Here is an 18791-nt window from a genome sequence, read left to right as displayed (position 1 = left end):
AAGATAAGATTCAATACTGTACTTTAGAACAGGGAAGATTTTTTAGAGAGTAGAATAATGGAGCTCTCTAAAAACTTCACATTTAAATTGAACATCACAAATGAAAACCATGTGACAACTCCAAATTAATGTTGCAAGCGTAAAAATAAACACATCAACGGCAACACACAAATAACACAACAAGTAGTTAATGTATTATTTTGAGAACATCTAATTAACTAAAATAAGACAAGTCACAAATTGGTGCCGCTGAAAATGATTGCTGACACGGTAAATTTAGCGTTGTGAACATCAAGAACATACTGTTTTGAGTTTTTTAAATTAAACAAATCTGTCAACGAAAACGGGTTAGGCGTTGGCGGGATTTTTGACAATTTGTTTTTTTTTTAGAAGGAGACACGCAAAGGTGACCATTTAGTAGACCCCAGAGTTCCTAAAAACACAACTTTTTCTAATATTTAGTTAAAGGTTATTCGATCAATATTGGCCCAGATCACGATTCCGTAGTATTTAACATTAGCCTAGAACGCGATTAACGCGCTTACTTTGACCGTGAAAATAAAAAAAAATGGGGTTATTGTTATCTAATCCACTAATGTCAATTTAAAGTATCTACGCGACATGCAAGCAGAAAAGAATATTTTATAAAAATGGTTTATTCAAATAAAGTTTCCTAAGATATTTTTTTAAAAATTATACTAACTATGGCAACCCTTGCAATATAGGTACACGTTGTATAAAAGAAAGAGTTTCTCGTGTTATTCAATTTGGAGTGGAAATAATTTACTTTTACGTCGGCGAGCGCCACGCCAATTGGTTGTAGATGGCGCATGAGGCGCGCGCCCTGTGGTCGTCTCTTCACTCGCGCCATGTTCCTTTTACTCTCTTTCTTTCCAACGTTTGTTTTTACCTTACGGCACGCTTCCTACATTTTTATTATCGAACACGACTCCAAAATTGATATCGAATTACCAATACATCATTTCCTCTTGTAATATCCTAAAACAAAAACTACAAAAACACACGATAATGAATTATCAAACAAATTGCGCTCGTCCTCATCAATATTCCGCGAGTACCGCGAGGGAGCCCAAAATTCGCGTTTTCGTCCCACATGGCGCATGACACGATAAAGTTTATGGCGGAACGAAAAACGAAAACAAAGTACGGTCAGCACAACTGTTCGTGTATTATTGTTAGGTAGATTGTGTCGCGCCCTGTAGGGAGCCGACCGCCCGCCGCGCGCCTCTCAACGCTCTAAGTCCAAATTACTAGTTCACCTCACCCGCTAGATTACACATCCGATTGCTGAATATGAGGCGAGATATGAGAAACATAATTGTATTGTAAGACCTATATTGTACCTAACCATATTTCAAGCAAATAAATATATTCTATTCTATTCTATTCTATTCTATTCAGGTATTGCGCCGTGTCGCAACTACTCGTAAGCTTAAGCCTAAATTGGGTTTGCTTTCATATATCTGCCATTTGTAGTACTGAATACCTGTGTAAGAAGATTAATTTGACCCACCTGTATTATTCGGAATGTTAGTAGTTGGATTCGAAGCGAAATTGAATCGGTATTACGTAGTGTATGCAGTATAAGTGCGTCGGTGTATGATTGGCAAATGATTTTGGTTGCGGCTGCTGTAGTTTTTTGTCTCCGAGTCTGTATTCGGTACTGTCGACTCATTAGCGCTGGGGGGCGCCTCGGCCGCAGGTAGGCTCGAAGCTCCGGCGTTATTTATATTGAGGGCGAACAGAACAATGTCGAGGCCGATCACTTATTAATCATCTCTTTATTCGAGCCGACTGGGTGATTCTGCCTGTTGTGCTGCACAAAAGAATATAGATCAAGTAAATCAATGTTTCGTGTTTTGGGAGAGGATGAGAGCCTTGCAGTCTCACTGTGTATTTAAAATTAAACGGCTTATTGAAGTAAGCAAATGAATACCATGAAAAGCTTAAAGATAATCCTCTTACTCAAGGTATTTGGCAAATTATTCAAATCCGCTTTAATTTATCTAGCTGGTCTATTAAAATCAATAAAACAACTTTACAGTTTATCGCCGACTTCCGTGAGAAACAATTGCCATATATGAGGTATAGCCTAACTACCTATACTAACGGATCATTTATATTTTTATACATGTAGTATTAAAAGCAAAAGTATTGACATTATGTCAATAACAAACACGACTCGCTAAGGTACATTACATGTCCATATATTAACTTTGCGCTTAATATATGGACGTGTAATGCGCTTCAGGCCTCGCAAAAACATCACGTAGTATATGTGTATGCAGACTACAGTTAATCCATGTTTATATCGGGGTACTTAATACTAAGATTTTACGAGTTTCTAAGGCGTCGGGGTTAGGATAAGAGAATGGCCCCTCACAGCGGTGGACGTATGAAATATAGTGTTTAACACCACGCGGCTTGTTCGCCGGGCGCCCCGCGGCGGGAGACAGTCCCGAGCGCCCGATCAACATCGTCACCCTATGCCGTCACAAAGCTCCTTTATATTCCAAACTTTAGACTTTCTTTAAACATCTATAAAATCTAAGCCTTTACTAACATTGTCACTATTAGACTGCTGATGTATTTTTACTATCATAATAACTCTGGCGGTTGCGTATTATTATTTGTAAAGGTATAATTTGCGAGACACAGCCTTTAAATATTCTAAGCAGCATAAACTTTAAGCGTTATTTTAATCATGAGTCACGTTTTAGCTGTTGAATATTCATATGAATTGTGATACCATGTTCTTAACATTGGAATAAGAACAAGAGGCACCGATAACAGTTGTTATTAAAGGTAATTTATTTTCTTTGTTCCTTTCAAACACGTAATTACTAACAAGCGTATTCACTTTATATAGTATTAACATGTCATCGATATAGGCGTACTGACAAATGTCTTAGCGCCATATCGGCAAGAAAATTATTACTTACATTAATAGATACATACATACGTGCATAGTTCTCACCGCATAACATACCCGTATGATACGAATGTACTCTACAACGCTTGTGAATTCATATTCCTAAAATGATTTCGCCATTTCGATTTGGCGTAAACCTTATGCAAAGTCTAGTAAAGTAATTGAATTTCAGATTTGGATTACTTACTGCATAAACGCTACTGTTATTTGAAGTCTCTAGACCTATCAAATAATTAAATTTTTATGGACATGTATCGGAAAAATAATGGGGTGGTTATACTAATGACGTGGTTATGGCTACAACTTTAATAGTACAAGTTGCATGAACTTTTTTAACGATAAAGATTTTTTGTTGGCTTGATCTATTGGTGCGATTAAGTAATAAAAACCGATAACGGACGTTGAATTACAAAACAATTTTTGATCAGCTGATGTTCGGTTATACTTGGTCTGGTATACTCAGCATGTGTGAAACATTTTAAAGTGAGCAGTGATTTTTATTGTGGGGTCAAATCATATCATATCATATCAGTATTAAATTTGTATGTATTGAACTTAACCAGAAACCAACAAAAATATATTGTAAAAGCGTAAATCTACTTTAAGATATTGCACCTAATTCAAAAGCTTTACATTAATATCAACAAACATGAAGCATCATAAACAACAATTCATTAAACTAATTGAGAGTAACATTTAGAAAAAGATTCGCCATTGTGCCATGATTTGGTTTATTTATTTGATTGATTAGATCACGGATTTCCATCGCTAACAGTTCTATCAACCTGGTGATTGTTTGAAGGCCGAAACTACCAACAAATGTCGAAATATTATTTATTGAGCCTGAATGTCACGTCAGAATCTAATAATATCTATAGCTGATCAGATAGTCTAACATCAGATGTTATTTATGCATAAACTATATTATCAGAATGTAGATCAATGTGCAAATTACGTTTTTATGCTAATATTTATTTACGATGTACTAAACATTGCATATTGATTGTGATAGAAAAACTGTGTTAGATTTTAACATCTGTGGTTGTAATTTTACTGCAATAAGTTAATGTTGTAAAAGTAATAGTTATTTCAAAGCTTTAACACTGTTTAGATCTAAGTGTTAAATCGATCTATGTATGTTAAAACTCTATCTATGTATGGAGCGGCCGCATCAGATAGAAAAGTAAGCTTATTTTTTAATATTATTTCTATTAACACTTTTATGAGGGGATTCAACGACTTTCCATTCTAAACATTGAGTATTACAGCCTTATAATCGATTTTACGAGAGTTTTTAATATAAATTACAGCTACCGTTATGAAATATCAGTAGATAGATATGAGAGGTGCAGAATATCACTTACCAGTACTATTAAATGATTTCTGTTTTCTAGTTCCAAGTGTCGACTAAGAAACATCGATTTGCCTTCCCGGTGTTCTCGGACTCGATCATTTTAACGACAAAAAATGACTGGATATGTGATTATAGGTTGCCAGCGTAATGTTGGTGGTCCGTTTAGAGACTCGCATTATGCCAAGCATTAAGAACGCTCATATAATATGGTGTACCCACGTTAATTGCCACCTGGACGCTTTAGAACCTCCGGTTTACATACCAGTTTCGCAAATTTTATGTCGCACAACCAATTTTCAGTCCAAATTAAGGAATTAAGTAGATGATTTATTATTCATAGATGACCTTAAATAAATTATAGACTTAATAGACATATCGATAGCCGAAATCGACTTCGATTTACTTGTCCATTAATCAATAGTTGCAAGAACTGGATCAGGTTGTGAATGTGATTTCTGTGCAAATGGCGTGCGTGGGCTCGGGAGCGGCGCGATCAAAGCGTGCGCCTGCGCAGCGGGGCTAGCGCGCGTGAGCCTTTTACAATAACGCTCTTGTTTTCTTCATATCTTTTTTTTCTTGTTGAAGATGCCACGTTACGCAAACTTACATCTTGTACTTAACCGTGTATTTCTCACCGTTTTATTGTCATTGTTAAACGGCAATTTATAGTAAAGACGTGTTAGACGCAGTTGGGAGCCGCTATAAACAATTTAAGATATTATTTACAACTTTAATATTTTAAATGCTTATACATAAATTGTTTTTCACATTCCATGTTCAAATAAAACTAAAAATAGTTAATTAGTGAATGTGTTATAATGAAAATGTTAAAACCATCTCGCTTATCTGTGTGAATCTGTGTAATACAAACGTAATTACTACTGAAACAAATAGTTTTAATTGCTTGTAAAATGTATCGAATCACATCAACTAGTTAACGAGTTATCTGGTCTATTTGTGTAACTGTTACATCAGTAGTTAATCAAAGGATGGACACTGAACGACCCTGAAAAACTAATTGAAATTCAATAGGCAGGTGTAACAACAACAGCTTAAGTGCTTAATTGAATTAACTTTTATGTTTTATATAATTTTACGACATTCAAACAAGTCACAAGTTGTAAAGAAAATTATATATTTTATAATCCTGGCGGATCACCTATTTTATTTTACAATAAAATGGATATAATCTTAGCTGCAAACGCAAAGTGACTTGTGCAAAATTTTACGGAGTAATTTGATATAATTTTTTCAATAACGTAAGCTGCAGTTCCTTAGTAAAAATATTGTGGGACTGAACGGTTAAAGTTTTAATTTTCATTAAGATTTTACTACTAACACGATAGTAATTGCTTAGCAGAAGGGTGTTATAGCAATAATTGCTACCGTTATCACAATTACTTGGCTGTGGCGTTGAGTACTATCAGAATATAACTACTATCTTAGACCACCCTGAGTTGTTTAATTTAACACAGGTATGCATATCTGCAATTATGGCTCAGAGAAATATAACTGGTAATGAGTGTAGAAATTATGTTGAATTCTCTCAAGAAGAGGTCACCAATCGGCCTTCATGTCAAACCGTGTCAATGTCACGCAATATTTAGGCACAGCTCACACCCAATGCGGAGCGAATATAATGGCGAGCACACACGACACGTAATCGCCGCGACGCGCGATCTAGCCGTTACACAAGTTACAGATTAGTGCCGCGGCCAGCACGCGACGCGGTAACGCGCCGTGAACGCGACAACACTGATTTATTTTCAAAAAAACTTTTTAAAAAGCAGAAAAACTATGAAATACTTAATTGTCCGACAATTAGACATGATGATTGCTTCATCTCGGTTTGCTAAACGTTTGGATAATTGCATCATTAGATGTATCTATTTGTTTATTTTTTGTGGACAGCTTCCACGTACTTAGTCGGTTTTATTTCAATTAAACATTGTTCCGGCATCGTAAATTCGTGATTGGCTTTACTTTGTGTATGAGAAATACAAATACGTCTCAGTTTGATGTAGGTACCTTTTAGCCATTGGTTTTGGTTTAACAAATATGCGACAACCACAGAATGCGGTCGGACAGAGATACATCTTTTTATTTCAGCTTCGGTTCACATGGCAATGTTTCTTCTTTTTGTAAATCGCATTTATTATTGCCTGGTTTTACGATGTGGCTAACATTATTTAAACCATTGAACACTTTGATTGTACGATTGCACTGAAAAGTGTTCCTTGCAAATATGGTAAAAGTTCTTTTAATTTTGCGACATCGATCTTGTCTCAAACCCATGATTATATATCAACACTAAGATGTACTTGTTCCCAAGAACTCCTTATTCACGATGCCCCTTTGTTCAACAGGTGTGGTTCCAAAACAAGCGATCGAAAGAGCGTCGTCTGAAGCAGCTCACGTCGATGGGGCGGGGCCCGTTTTTCGGGTCATCCCGCAAGATGCGAGGGTTCCCCATGAACCTGTCCCCGGGGGGGCTGGAGGAAGGCCCGCCGGGGTTTCCCTACTTTGCGACAGCAGATGGCAAGTTCGAGTTTGGCTATGGCCCGCCGTTCCACCATGATGCGCCGTTCTTCCATCCGCCGCCCGCCATGCCCTTCAATCAGCCAGGTTGGTAGACTTTTTGGTACATTTGAATGCTAATCACTACTGAAACAGTGACTCACAATATCAAACAGCTTTATCGAAAGTTAGAATAACAAAAGACAGAAGCAGTTCTAGAACACATTTAACAGTTTCAAAGTCAAGCTTGATTTCAAATTCTCATTTAAAATTGCCGAGCTCGTATCTTGTTCGCAATTTTCGAATCAGGGCCAAGTTCATTCCTAATGGTTTGTTCAAACGAAACTCTCAGACGGTAAGTTTGTAAAACGCGCGTATCGACAATTAAGCATTTTATGTGTCTTTCGCGCGACTGGTGATAATAGAGCACCGTAATGGGTTTCTTATGTAGTCGGTAATAGGGTGGGAAATGTAACGGTTAGGTATTATTACATGGCACCAGGTTTTTGTTACCTCGCTTCAATGTTCTATATGAAGCTCTGATAGTTCTTACACAGCATAATGCCGATATAAAGCTGGTAATTAAAGTTTGCCAACCTTAGTCAAGGAAAATATTGTCGAATGCCTAGAAAGATGATGTAATATGGCAATAATATAATTGCAATTGTAATTGTCTGATTTCCAAATAAAACAAAACAAGAAATCTCAGAACCTTACTAATTTTAAGAAAAGTTTATCACAAAAATGTAACCACCCCATTAAAATATGTACCAGGCGCTTAGTAACGGAAGCAGGTCGTTTCGCAGGCGGCATGGAGACTCTTCCCGGCGGGGAGTTTCCTGAGCAGTTCCCGCCTCCGGACCACCTCGTGCTTCCTCGGCCATCTTCGCCGGAGTTCACGTTCGGCGACGGGCCGCCCCCCCTGCACCCGGAGGGGCTGGTCTGGTAGCTCAAGCCGGAGCCGCGGGACTTCCACGACTGATGCGGCTCGACAGGCTTCAAAGTGGACTTTAGCAGTGTTATTAACTAACGCGAGCGTTAACGAACATATTAAAAGACGCAGTGTTTATGTGATTTTAGTTCTGTGTACGTTAAGGTGTTTCCCGCTTGCTTCGAATCCAGGTTTGATTTTGATATCATTGCAGTTCCGAGGAACTAGTTTGTTTTCTGTTGCAGTGATTTGGTGCTACAAAGATTGATTTGTCGATGTTTTCTCAGTTAATTGACTTGTTTTGATAAATGTTTAAACTGGTGTTATTAGGATGACTGGTTTATTATCAGGATATAATTTTGTTTACTCTGAAATGACCTTATCAATCGATAGGTCACTATAATATTTGATATATCAACCTGTTTTTTGCCGGAGAATATTGTAGAAACCGCTATTGAGACTAATTCAGATTAGTTACGCATTAAATCATGGTACATAAATCTTTGCTTTTATATCCTTTTAGTTACAATTTAATTATTAATATTACAATGTATTTGTGAATAAGGCAGGCACTGTGAATATTAAGAATATTATGTACAGATAGCTATTGTAATAGATAATTTATTAAGTATAATAGAAAGAATAATTTATTTACAATGGGTTTCATAAGCATAATTTATATAAGAGTAATTTTGGTTCCTATACTAAGATAGACACACTTTGAGCATTTTTTGTATATTTATTATTAATACCCTCTTCGTTACTTAAGTACAATCGTTTTTAGAGTAACGTTCATATTGTAAATAATTGATTTGTATATATAAATGTACTATCTAAGCTAATAATGTACTTAATTAGGTACTTAATGTAAGTATATAGTACTGTATGTTTAGCTAACCATTATAGTTTTGTTTCAACATTTAAAATTTCACAATTAAAAGTTTCATCTCATTTTCTTTTATCTTTTCGATTACTGAACAGATTATCCCCTGTCAAATAGCTTTACCTCACTGAAGTTAGCTATGAGTACTTATTAGACTTTACGATAGCTCAAATGTACAAACAAATATTAGGCACCAGGCGCAGGCTTGCGCATGCGCAAGGCGTTAAATGACTGACTTCAGGAGGGCAACTTTATTTGACAGGAAATTTATAACCCTATTTATCTTTTTTTTATTTAATGAAACTGTTGGAAAATACCAATTTATATTTTAGTTTAATTCCTCAAGTTTTTCGCCAAGAACGAACTTAGAATTTTTGTCTAAATGGATCTTATATATAGCCTTTTTTTGTTTCAAAATTGAAAATGGATTTGCAACAATTTTTTTTTTGAGTTCACATGAAATAGATAAGCACTTACTAAAGAACTTGAAATAAAGTATTTGTTTCTATTTTACATTATTTTGTTGCAAAACCAATTTTCCTGTAGAAAACTGTAAATGGCATACAGAAAGTATTTTTCGAAACAATTTCACATACCTATATTTAAGGGAACAACATGTTTTTAATTGTGTTTGGAGTCACGAATTTTCTAATGTAGGCTACAAAATAAATAAAAACGTTTGTAACACCGTAGATAAGAGAACAGAATTTGACTAAAAATGTATTTCAGTTTTTACCCAACTGTCAAGAATTGTTATTTTATTTTCACGAAGAATTTCATGCAGTGAACTATTAACGATTTAAACAAAACCTATTCGAAAAAATTAAAGATTTAAATATAAACCTTTACCAATACAATAGCTTCATATGAATCTCAAAGTTTAAAAACTACTCTCTTTTTTTTTTTCAAATTCAATTTTGACTCCAAACATAATAAGAATGATATTAAAAAACAGGCTCACTTGCAACTACATATGTATGTACTATAATCTAAGTGTTAATATTTGGTACGTACCGTTATATATCTGTATTTAGCACATAACAAAAATATAATGGAATTGTCTGTAAGAATAAAATCTATTCGAAAATATGATACGTTTTATTTGTTTGCAACCTTATTACGTTTTTAGGAATATAGTGCAAGAGGTTACTTCTGAGAAAGGACTGAATATTAACATATTCGAGAACAAAATATAGGACAATAATCCAGTCTTAACTTACGTTCGCTTTCTAGATGACTCTGAGTTCTATAACAGATGTCAAAAAGAATTGTGAAAGTTAGGAGCACAAGTCTAATTGTCCACATAAGGAATTACCTATAATAAAAAGCAAAATCTTCATTTTGTATCCTTTAGGTACAGATTCATCCGGTCTTGCTGTGAAAAAGTAGCTAGTCATATTATGGATAGATAACTGAGTTACCTCTATACTGAACTCTGTACAAGCGAAAAAAAATACATGATCCCAAAATATTGCAGAAAATACCTACTTATGACTTTAAAAAATTATAAATGAGCAAAAACGACACTCAAAAAGACAGCTGATACAAATGAATCAAGTTTTGTATCAATAAATTGTATTACGTGTTTTATTTGACAGACAAATTGGGTGTAAATTATCCTGATCAATGGACTGCCATTGACAAACCACTGCGTGTCAAGTGTAAGATTGTGAATATTACATTTTATTGATTTATTAAAGTAACAAGTAGGTATAAATACTGATGATTGATAAGGTAAAAATAAAAGAAATCACTTGGTAGCGTGATATTTATTGATTGCTGCATTTTGAAATATCCGACTGAGGCCTTGAAAATAAAATGATTTGAAGAATTAATTATCCTGGTATCCATTTTTATAATCACGGTCTTTTTAATTGTTGGTACGCTTTGCAGCAAAAGAAATGGATAATGGATATTTGATTTGCAATATGTACCTATACCTATTTTTATAGACATCCTAATGCTTCGAGACTACAGACTGATAATACATGCAGCTTTCGTACAGACGGGGCTTTGCTTTCTGCTAGAACAACGATCATAGTTCAAACACTATGAAGACATAAGTAGTTATCAAAAGTATAATCAATACAGCACATATACCTAATTATTAAATCTAGTACTTATGTTCTTGATCTAATAAATGCGTATCTAACTTAGCTATTCAGGGTGTATTCAATTTAAATGGTGATGGAAATAGACCTTAGGAAACAAAACCAAGAATCGCAGGTAGAGTACTAACATCACCTTTCTCTGAAAAGGTATTAAGTTTTGTATTTTTCATAAAAAAACCCATTTCGTTTTACATAAGACGTAGATATTACAAATGCAAATGAGCTAACGTTACCTCTTACTTTGTACTGCGACGTAAAATTTGCTATTACAGATAAGCCTAGGAAGTATGAGTACATATTGTTACTACTGCAACGAACACAATATAAGTAAGCTGTGGGTAAATTAGTTCTTGAAGTAACGGGTAGGAAAGTGGGTATATTCCATGAAAAATCAGAAAACATTTCTATTTAATAAGTATGTACCTATCTCATATCTTTTCCTCGAGGTTTCTGAACTTTGGAAGAACTACTTACTTCCCTTCACCAGGAGAACATAAGTTACATGCGTGTTCTTATGAATTATGTGTGTGTTCTTATGTATTTTTTTCATTTTCTGGTACCTAATTAAAGTTTTTTATTTTTCTTTTTAACACAAGGTTTGTCCTTCTCCTGACTAAGTACCTATGTATGTACCAACTAAGCATTATCCAAATTCAGGCGTGATTCGATGACCAGAATATAGGGTGTGATTTTCATGTGTATAAATGTTTTCATACTTAATTTCGCTTACAACGTAAATGAGCATCAAAAAAACAAAAGAATTTTCCACAGAATTTGAATTAAGAACGCAAATTCTGCACACACGGCGCAACCAACATTGCCACCCAAAAACAAGCGAGCAACATTCCATTTCACTCTCGCATTACGCTATCAAACGGAATCGGGGTGACATGTACCCAGTATTACCACAGCAAGGTAAGCACCCCTGCTATCATAAAGGAAAATTGGAATTTGCGCGGGGGCTCGTTTGAACGGCTCGGGGCTCGTTTGAACCAGGCGCGCGTTCGCACGGCCAAATTAACTGGCGACCACAGAGATCCAGTGGTAATTGGAACCGTTGTGTTTGCTTGATCCGAGCCTATTATCTCACGGGATTGGGGAATAGGTTTTGATTATTAGGTACCAGGATTGGTAATGCTAATTCGGTATTGAATTTTGGAATTCGAAGATTTTAATTGTGTTTTGTTTGTAGGATTGGGCTGTCTGGTCATTTGGTTTCGCGAGTGTAAGATATCAATAAGGAATATAGGTAGGTACATATGTATTAAGTACCTGCCCAATATGAAAAGCGAAATTCCTAACTTTTTTATAAATTATTGCGCCAAAAGCAGAGATTTCATAAGGAAAATGTGTACTTAAATTCTAAAATATAATCTGGGTGGAATTTTCACTGCTAAACCACAGCAGCTAATGTTTCATCGCTTTCTAAGTTTATTCCACAAAATTCTGCATTTCTCGAAAAAGCACGTTAATTACTATCCGTTATTTCCCGACATAGCTCGATTGAGAACGAACGTTAATAGCTAAGGCCCTTCGTCGGTAAGTATCGGCGAGCTGTGACCAATGCTGATTGATTGAACATCGGCCGGTCGTGTAGTCGCCGACGCCACGCGTGCACTCCAGACGGTGAGAATTTGTGTAAACTGCGGACGAAGAAGGTTTTAGTTTCGCGTACTTTTTGCGATGTTGTTCTTCAAATTATTGCGCAGAATTCTTGCATGTAAGATATAGTGAATTTGTTTCTATTTGGCTTGCCAAGGTGCAGCATATTTTATTGATGAACATCAAACTACTTAGAGCATTGGTACAGATGTCAATGCAATTTGCAATATAATACCTACTTACTCCTTTTGAAGAAATTCTTTGTTATCTTCAAGTGCGCCAATGATGAATGCGTTAAAAAAAATTATAGTTTTTCCTCTACTTGTAAGAATATTAATAAAAGCCGAATAGATAGGACATTTAGGCTTTACCTATGTAAAAGTAGTTGCTTTGTAAAAAATAGAGTAATTATTCTTGGGCTGGGGTAAATAAGCGGTAGGTAAATTAGAAGCTGACAAATATGTTTTTTTAATAGGTAGATACCTATATTATAGGCGACTGACAGCATTAAAAGTTATTTTTTCTTAAAACAAATGTCTGTACATTGAAAATTAAACGCAAAAATTCAAGTATGTTGTATTAAAAAAACTAACTTTTGTTGTCGTTCAAATTGCATGCCAATTAATGTGAAAAAGTTAAAAGTGGCAAATCCATCTCCATGATAAGAAGTTTTACAAATGCTTATCTAAGCACTCTCGCACATTCTTTATCATTATATTATTCGAAATGTTCTAACACTTTAGCCTAGAAGCAAATGAGTCAGAAGCTTCACCCCATTAATAATGAGGAGCTCGGAACATCAAGTCGGCAGCATTGACCCTCAGACTACGGTAAACACAATACTTGTACGTGTAACTGTCCATTAATTAGTACTATTGTTGGGGCACCGACAACCCCCTCGCACTTTATTTATATAGAGCACGCTATACCGCCCGGCTATTTGTCAGAAGTTGTAATATGCTGCAAATATTTCTTTAAAAGTCCTTAAAATTCTATCTTCCTAAACTTTAAAGTAAATAAGTCATTGATTCCGACTATAGAACATATTGGTATAAATCCTAGGCCTGCATAATTTCAAGTTATACCTAAATCTATTTTATCCACGTTACCATTTCAATGATTGACCACAATTGGTCAATCGTAACATCACATCATCTATCTGCATAATATTTATTAATAGATGGCCATCATCAGATCGCATATAAAAGTCTCAGACTTGGGTACTATTGGATTTATCACTAACCAAAGTCATTATAATTCATAAGTTCTTGGGAATCAGATTTTTCTGCAAGTGTAGCTTTAACTCTCGATATTTTCCTCACCTTTTGTACCTATATTAGTAGAGCTTTCAATCCTCATTCGTGTCTGAAAATCATGCTTTGTTACAACAACTTTTAACCTACCCCTTGGGACACAATTAACACAAAAAATTCTATCGCGTTACACCTAACTATTTTGGTCACCGATAATTTCACATGAAATCTGATAAAGCAACGTTTGACACTCCATTACATTTGTTTACTACTTATTTCGGCCATAAAAGTTATTAAGTTTGCTCAAGTTATGATGAGTTTGCTACTGTATAGTTTGTTTCAAGTAATAATCGTAAAGATTATTATTATAGATAGATAGAATGAATGGATTGTTCAACTGTGTCGTGTTTTGTTTGTTTGTGGAGGATAAAAGTGTAGGTGTTGTTTTGAGCTGATTTTATACCTTCACTGTAACTTCTCGACTCAGGTAGCCATAATTTTATATACCTACTTACAATTTTGTATAATAGAATATGTATGTTAGTCTTTAAGGTATTTATGTATGGGCCAATGCAGCCTGAAAATAAATGGATTTGATTTGACAACGCTTTCAGCTAGATGTACCTGTTTCGAACCCTCTCTGTACCAATTCCGGTTTCCTTATCGGCGATCCTAAGCCAATTATTTTCAACATTTTAGTATAAGATTCACGAAACAAGTGATTCATTACCACTACTTACCAACCTAATCCTTCTAGACCCGACTCTTCAAGCTCGTACGATTGCAAAGACAAGACATTGCGGCGTATCGTGTGTGGTCATCATAAAATGTGTCATGAAACAGCACATAGAAATACTGCAGAACCATAATTCCAAAAAAAAAAACATTTAAAATACTTATAAACGAATCCTACCCTGTATCGGTATCATCAGCTCTACACAGTCCCCGCTCACACGTGGTCGCGCTGACATTTGCGTGCGCGCACCACATCGCTCACCGTCTGATCTCACCGACACCGCCGCGCCGCACTGCACGCTTCCTACCGATTTACCGAAATGTCACTATACGAACAATTTACTGGCCTTTTACTACGTTTTAGACGATTCCAACATTAAAAATAAATAATAATTACTAATGAAAATATATGCTTTTTTTTGTAGTTTGGTATATTTTTCTAGTTCCCAGAGAATAATGTCTATTAATTATTTGGTTGATATTAACTTACTGTGTAAATCAACAGATTATAATTAATGTAAAGATATACTGAAACATTTGAATGTTCCATAAACACGTTAATACCACATTGTATACAAAAAAATAGGTAGAAGTGTAAGTAATGTATTTTGAATAAGATGTGATTTTATTTACTACGGACACTTTCAAAAGTATTAAATCGCACTCATACCTTCACAAACAGAGAAGGACTCAGCATAGGGACAGTTAAAAAATGTTGATAATGATGATGATGAATGACCTGAGTGAGAGTCATATCTTTCAGTTACGAAGCTTTTTGTCCCTTAAGACCCAGATTTAACAGAAGCGGAGAAGCAGAGAGGTCTTCCAACAGACAATAGAATTTCTCTTGCGCAGAGATATCTACCAAGAATGGGCGAAGCCGAGATTTTTTAATTAAAAAATGCTATTGGTTGCTGAAAAACTTCTCCGCTTTAATGGAGTCTAATCCTGAACCCAGAATAAGAATATAAAGTAGGTGATAACTTTGTAATCATTCAAGTCATGTTAGTATGATGTGATGTTAATTACAACTGTATGAATAACGCAAGGATAGTTGCTTGACTTATTATGCCCCCAGGGGAAGTTTTACGACACTAATAGCGATATCATCTAATCATAAAAATTCATATCTAAAAATAACGACCTTAGTGACTGATACAATATGTAAGTTGTGAGTGCTTTTTTGTAATAAGGGTTTTGTACATTTTGAATTTTTCATTTTCCCTTATATGTAATGTTTCTTCTCATATGTAATGACAATGTTTCTCCTCTAAAGTTAAGACACTCTCTTGCCTTTATTAAGTTCTTACATTGCTTACAACTTTTTTGAACGCAAAAAACTTGAAAATTTTAAAATTCTCCTCTCTCTGAATATCACAGCACAGTTATAAAATGTGAAATTATGTGCAGATGTGTATGTAGATATCTGTTTCACTTGGCGACTACTGAAAAGATTTTTATGAAACTTATTTCAGTGCTCATATCAGAATAACACAGTATGAGGTATTTGATGCGGTATAACTTGCCTCGATAATCGCGTCTGATCTCAACTAATTTTGAAGAATTTTTAAACCTTTATTAAATTCGACTTTAGTACTTATTTATGATGCCCGATGATGCGTGTGAACGATGTTTCCAAGTTTTCTATATTAAACTAGGGACCCCTAATAAACAGGTGTCCGTCGGATCTAGTTGACATTTCCGTGCTTCGCCATCATTAGCCATTAGGGGAAGCCTTATCAAATTATAAATGCCAAACCATACTTCATAATCAACACCCTTATTCCCCTGTAATAAGGTCTATTTTAACCTCACTTTTGTCATAATTTATAGTGTCTTATGCTAGTGGAAATAGGGTTGATTTTCGTGTGATTTTTTAAAGTTGTTTGTGTATAATATTAAAGTGTTGACATTAATAGTGTATCGCACAGTTCTGCTTTATTGTTTGTCCTGTTTAATTAAGTATTTGTTAATTAAGTGGGTGTTTATTGCGTATATGTGGGGGTTCGGGACGTGTATTCCATATTTTGAGTTTTATCATTAAGCTTCTATAATATTTATTATGGGCCTTCATTATTTTATTAACGTGATGACATGTCTGTCTCGTTATATCTATCGTTCTATCACGAGTCTGTCTTCGGGACAAATTTTAATATATTTTGGGTTGAAGGTTAAAAGATAGTAGCTAATTATAAAAAATACAAAATGAAGTTGCTCCCAAAAAATGAGCAAAACTAAAAAAAAAGCTATATTTCATTCTGTACGCACCTAGTTTCACCTGTCCAGAATTATACTCGAAAAATGCCACAGAATAAAATTAATTATTGTTTTTTTAATCTGTGGCCCTCAGAAAATGTTTATGGCAAAAATTATTTGGTGTTTAGCCGCTAGAGGGCGGGGCAGCGCGTGATTAATATATTTCTATGGAATAACATTATAATGAGTTTGCTGGCTTTCGTTGTTTTTGGGTCTCGGCTTTTGAAGACGGTTCGGTATTTTTTATGTAGAATAAAGGGTTTCGACATTACTGTTTTGTGCATCTACTCATCTTCCTTGAAGCTATATTTTGAATTGTATTCAGTTTTTGTGTTATAAGAAGCTGTCTTAGAAAGTTATTTAATGACTTTTTCCGTGGCCCCTTTTAATTAGGAGTTAGCGGCTCTGAATTCTTTTTGAGCTCCCTTATTTGTTTTTATATTCTACTTTTTATTTGATATTTAACTTTTTCTTACCTATGCCGCGGAATACCTAACTACTTAATAGGGATATTTACCTCCCTACTAGGCTGAAGACACAATAAGTACAAGTTTTTATTAAGTAAATCTTGATTGTAACAACTATAAAAATAAAACAATGCTTTCAAAGCAAAATCAGTTTTCAATAATCTGTAATACTTAGTTGACGCGGAGGAATACACAACATTTCCAAAAACAGATCTATTAAATTAATTCTCACAATACGACCTAAGCTTAACTTCAAACTTAATGCCAAATAAATCGTTTTACTTACATTTCGGAATGGGTTTTAAAAAACGATATTTTATATTTTGTTTTTTTTCGCAACGTCAGTTAGAGCCACGCCCACGGTCGCTGGGAATTTGCATTCAGCTTAATCTGTCATTGTCCGGAGTACCCGCCAAAACGGGTATAGATACTTCTTTTTTTTTCTTTGACGTAACAAAAAGAAGTTCCTTGTTCATTAGTTAGACTTTCGAAGGTTCGTTTTTCAAATTCTCTCTGTTTGGCGTTTGGTGTGATCTAGATATGAAATGGATAAGATGGATCTAAGCTTCCGAGTGCCACAGACCCGCCATTTTTTTTTATTGCTACGACCGAAAGCTGAACTGTTAATACGGTATCAATAATAGCAGTAATAATACAAGCTTTTGGTGCTTTATTACGCAAATGCTTCTACCATGATTAGCGATTACTCCAACGTTCCTATTGGACACACCCACCGATTTTTTCTCAACAGCCCACGTCACCTCAACTCGGTCTTTCCCAGACTATTATGGAAATTACACATTTAGTACACTATGATTCTTATCTCTCAACTACTGGTTTGGAGAATATTCTCCACTTAATAGTGGAATAGCTATTAAACTCAAGTATAGGTACTGTTAATTGGTTCAACGACTGGCGGTCATAAATTTAAGTCATCTGTCAGTCAAATGAGACCCACGGACCGTTAGTGCGCGTGTCCAACGGTACGAGATGACGGATGAAATCGTTTGGTTACGCATATCTTTCTTGTAAAGTATCGGTCTACAGGTTGCATTTTCCTTAACTCCGGTTAAATATGAAAGTGCTTAGGAAGTCTCTCTGAAATAATATTGTGTATGTATCAAATATAATATGATAAATTAGACGCCAATGACGAATAACATAGAACTTATGTGAAGTACCTATTCGATAATAGAAAACAAAGCGGTTTTAGCAACCACAGGCACAACAATAGGTAACAATTTACGTTATTTATTTGAACTTAATGATAGGTTTCCCCTCTAAGCAAATTTTATTAATTACCAAAAAAACGGATGCTCAACACAATGGAAACAGACCTCCACGCGAAATAAAAAAAGCTCTTAATATTCATATTGCCGCTTCGCCCGCGGCGACTTCGCGAAATTATAACAAAATAAAAACTAAACCTCTTCGCGATTTATAATGTAAAAGGGACAAAATAATACCAACCAGTCCATTGTGACCTGTTGTTTAAAACAAATAGTGGTGAACCAGAGGTCTTGTTTGTATGGTTCTTCGTGAAAAACAATGGTTGGGAACGTGTCGAGGTAGCGAAATATATTTGTTCGTATGTCATTAGCATATAGGGACAGACATACATACCGTAAACAAGATATGTAAATGATATAAGATGGCTGAGCCGTCGCTGTCGTCTTGTAATGATTATTACATCTGAACTGAGATTTTTTGTAGATATCACAAGCTTGCT

At 35.1% G+C, this 18791-nt stretch overlaps 1 protein-coding gene across 3 annotated transcripts in view; it reads left to right on the top strand.

The window, feature by feature from the left end:
* Positions 1-9727, top strand: part of LOC110370938 (LIM/homeobox protein Lhx1) — a 62889-nt gene extending 53162 nt beyond the window's left edge. For 2 of the 3 annotated variants that reach the window (XM_021326954.3, XM_021326952.3), the window contains exons 6-7: positions 6674-6932; positions 7619-9727. In XM_021326954.3, coding sequence (XP_021182629.2) covers positions 6674-6932; positions 7619-7773 — 414 coding nt within the window. In that variant the 3' untranslated portion in view covers positions 7774-9727. The remainder of the gene's footprint in view (positions 1-6673; positions 6933-7618) is intronic. The other variant, XM_021326953.3, reaches the window with a different exon arrangement.
* Positions 9728-18791: the final 9064 nt, after the last annotated feature.

This window comes from Helicoverpa armigera, chromosome 22 (genome assembly GCF_030705265.1).
Source record: "Helicoverpa armigera isolate CAAS_96S chromosome 22, ASM3070526v1, whole genome shotgun sequence".
In the NCBI taxonomy this organism is placed as follows: Eukaryota; Metazoa; Arthropoda; class Insecta; order Lepidoptera; family Noctuidae; genus Helicoverpa; species Helicoverpa armigera.
This window is presented reverse-complemented; position numbering and strand designations above follow the sequence as displayed.